At 37.7% G+C, this 3,371-nt stretch overlaps 1 protein-coding gene across 1 annotated transcript; it reads right to left on the reverse strand.

Moving 5' to 3' along the window:
- Positions 1-937: 937 nt before the first annotated feature.
- LOC308695053 (uncharacterized protein) lies at positions 938-3,129 on the reverse strand (the record flags this gene model as incomplete). The annotated part of the gene is made up of 3 exons (XM_081372977.1): positions 938-1,338; positions 1,428-1,763; positions 3,069-3,129. 3 exons carry the CDS (start codon positions 3,127-3,129, stop codon positions 938-940), a joined length of 798 nt encoding a protein of 265 aa, XP_081229103.1.
- Positions 3,130-3,371: the final 242 nt, after the last annotated feature.

Raw genomic sequence — 3,371 nt, forward strand, 5'->3', positions numbered from 1 at the left:
TTGCTATCTGGGATATGACGTGATAGTATGTCCCAAAGCTTGTCTACTCTTCTGCTACACACTCAAAAGATATTTAAATCAGTTTATTTAATATTGGGGTCATAAGACACCCAGACTTGATGAATAACTGAAGTTTTAGATGTTAAACTTGTTGCCGAGCATTACGAGTGTACGGCTTATTTTGTGTTTCTCTCTTTCTTTGTATATTTGTTTTGTTTACTTTTACATGTATGTTTTTTGATAATTGTGTGAGTGGATGAGCAGTATTTTATGTCTGTTTGGTGTTTTTCATGGATCTACAGTGAATGCGCTGCATGGATGAGCTCAACATATCGTCTTCATGTGACGCTTTCTGGGAGAATCGAGTGAAAGAACCGGAGTGTTATATGAACACACTATTCTCACTGTTTATACTAAACATGTCCTAGAATATGCATAAGTACGCTAATTAGGACACACCATAAAAGTCCATGAAATGAAACTAAAACAACAACTCAATGTGACAATCATACTGAATATGACAGTCATATTTTGATGAGTTAACACTGAAGATAACTCTAGCATTATGCTCTGAAAAGCACTGATGTGAGAAAGACAGTGATGATGTACCTTTAGAAATGTGTGTGTTTCTAGTTGAGGGATCCTGAGAGTGTGTGATGTGGACTGGATTCTCTGCTGTCGTTGAATCAGCTTGAGCTGTGAAGATGAATGTTAGTTCAGATCAATAATACTGTACAATATGACCATCATATTTTAACTTTGATCATCACATTACATAAAAAGATAATATTTTTGCTGTCAAGTTTCAATTCCTTTATTATTTCCAGCATCACGTTTTGGACTGTTACTTCACTGCAGTTCATTAGTTTGAAGCAATGCTTTGAGTTACTCTTCTGTGAGAGTCAAAGAAGCTTTTGTTCCCTCAGTTTGTTCTGGTTCAGTGATACTGATAGACCTTAGTGTTACTGACATTATGAGGCTCTTCTAACACTGTTTTCTCACCTGAATACTTGACAGTGTATCTGACTGAGGTCTCGAGTTGATTTCTGAGAGTAAGCTGACATCTCCACTCTCTGTTGTCATCTTCATTCAGGAGTGTTGTAGTCAGAGTGATGATACAGCGATATTGATCTGATGATGATAATATCTGATATCTGGAGTCTGTCCTCAGATCAACACCAGTCTGATTCACCCACAACAGCTCAACTCCCTCAGAACTGACCAGATCATCACAGGAGAGTCCAGTGTATGAATACAACTGACAGGAGAGAGTCACAGAGCGGCCTGGACTGATCTCAGTCTGAGAGGATGAAGATGATGATGATGGAGACACTGAAACTGAACACAAGACACAAATTACAGACTCTTCAATGATCATCTGAGTTTAAAGGGAGAATTTTAAATTGACCACATAATCATAAACTTACCATGAAGAACATGCAGATAAACACGTGCATCAGGTCCTTGATTTTGGTCTTTTCCATTCACATCTATCCATTGTTGGCAGCTGTAAGATCCATAATCTTCTTCTGTGACGTTCTTGATGTTCAGAGAGCAGTCAGACTCCAGACTCAGTCTCTCATGTCTCTCTGTGTCTTTATTCTTTATCCCTTTAGTAAACAGTTCAACTGCTGCTGAATGATTGAAGCCGTTAGAGTAGGTCCATGTAGTTTTAGATTTGCAGTCAGAAAGAGCATTATTACAGGACAGAGACACACTTTCACCAGAACTGATGAGCACATGATCATCCACTCCACTGATACCTGAAACACAGTATATCTTAGTGATCATTATGATATACAGACCCTTTCCAAAAAATTTGAATTTCATGGAAAAGTTTATTTATTTCCATAATTCCATTCAAAACGTTAAACTTCCATAGATTATAGATTCAGGGCCCACAACTTAAACGATTTAAAGTATTTAGTTGTTTATTTGTTCATAATTTGGGCTTCCAGCTCATAAAACCCACGAAAACAGGATTTCAAAAAATTAGAATATTACAAGAAATCACACAGTAATTACATAGTGATACCATGGTCATTGAACCAGGTTTTGGTTATTTTGGCAGTGTGGGCAGGTGCAAATCCTGCTGGAAAATTAAGGAAGCATGAAGTGCTCTGGAAATGTCCTGGTAGACGGCTGCATTGAGTGGACAGCACAGTGGACCAACACCAGCCGATGACATGGCTCCCCAAACCAACACAGACTGTGGAAACTTCACACTGGACTTCAAGCATCTTGGATTGTGTGCCTCTCCATTCTTCCTCCAGACTCTGGGACCTTGGTTTCCAAATGAGATGCAAAATTTGCTCTCATCAGAAAAGAGGACTTTGGTCCACTGTGCTTTATTAAATCCAGTCAACGCAGCCGTCTACCAGGACATTTCCAGAGCACTTCATGCTGACTTCATTTTCCAGCAGGATTTGCACCTGCCCACACTGCCAAAAGAACCCAAACCTGGTTCAATGACCATGGTATCACTGTGTAATTACTGTGTGATTTCATGTAATATTCAAAAAAAATTAAATCCTGTTTTCGTGGGTTTTATGAGCTGGAAGCCCAAATTATGTACAAATAAACAACTAAATACTTGAAATTGTTTAAGTTGTGGGCCCTGAATCTATAATCTATGGAAGTTTAACGTTTTGAATGGAATTATGGAAATAAATAAACTTTTCCATGATATTCACATTTTTTTGAAAGGGTCAGTATATTAATAAATGAAACAATAAAACATACCAGCATAAAAAGCAGAAGTTTTAAATCATAGTCTTTTTTCCTGACTTAAAGCAAACAACACACTCTCCAGAATAAACTGTTAGTCTTTATCAGAGAGCTGTTCAAATCACTGACCCACTCTTAATATGAAGATAATTCTTCATCATCAGATGTGTGAGTGACACTATGTCCAGTATCAAGAATAATACAGTATGATCTGTGTGTATCAATACACAACTCTGAGATCACAACATGAATGTGTGCAAGAATAAACTGAGCATGTTCAAATGATCTCTTTCCAGACTAATTCCACTAAATGTCTTTAGAGAAAATACAGATTTCTTTACCTGTGAGAAGTGAAGAGAGAATGATCAGTCCCAGCAGACACAGATCACACTTATCAGCCATTTTGTGTTTCTGTCAGTCTTTCTCTTCATTATATATAGTTACAGCTCTTCCTTTAAACATCATCAGCTCCTCCTCTGGTTGGTTACTTCCTCTGATCTGATCAGATGAGTGTTGAAATCCTGCTAGAGTTGCTATAGTGACACTAAAGTGTTGCTTTAAGTGTGTGTCTGTTTTGTGTGCTGTGACACAGACGGAGCTGTTTAAAGCGATTCAGAGATGCTTTAAAGTCTATTTTGAATTTA

This window comes from Scardinius erythrophthalmus (assembly GCF_964197995.2).
Source record: "Scardinius erythrophthalmus genome assembly, chromosome: 1".
Classification (NCBI taxonomy): domain Eukaryota; kingdom Metazoa; phylum Chordata; class Actinopteri; order Cypriniformes; family Leuciscidae; genus Scardinius; species Scardinius erythrophthalmus.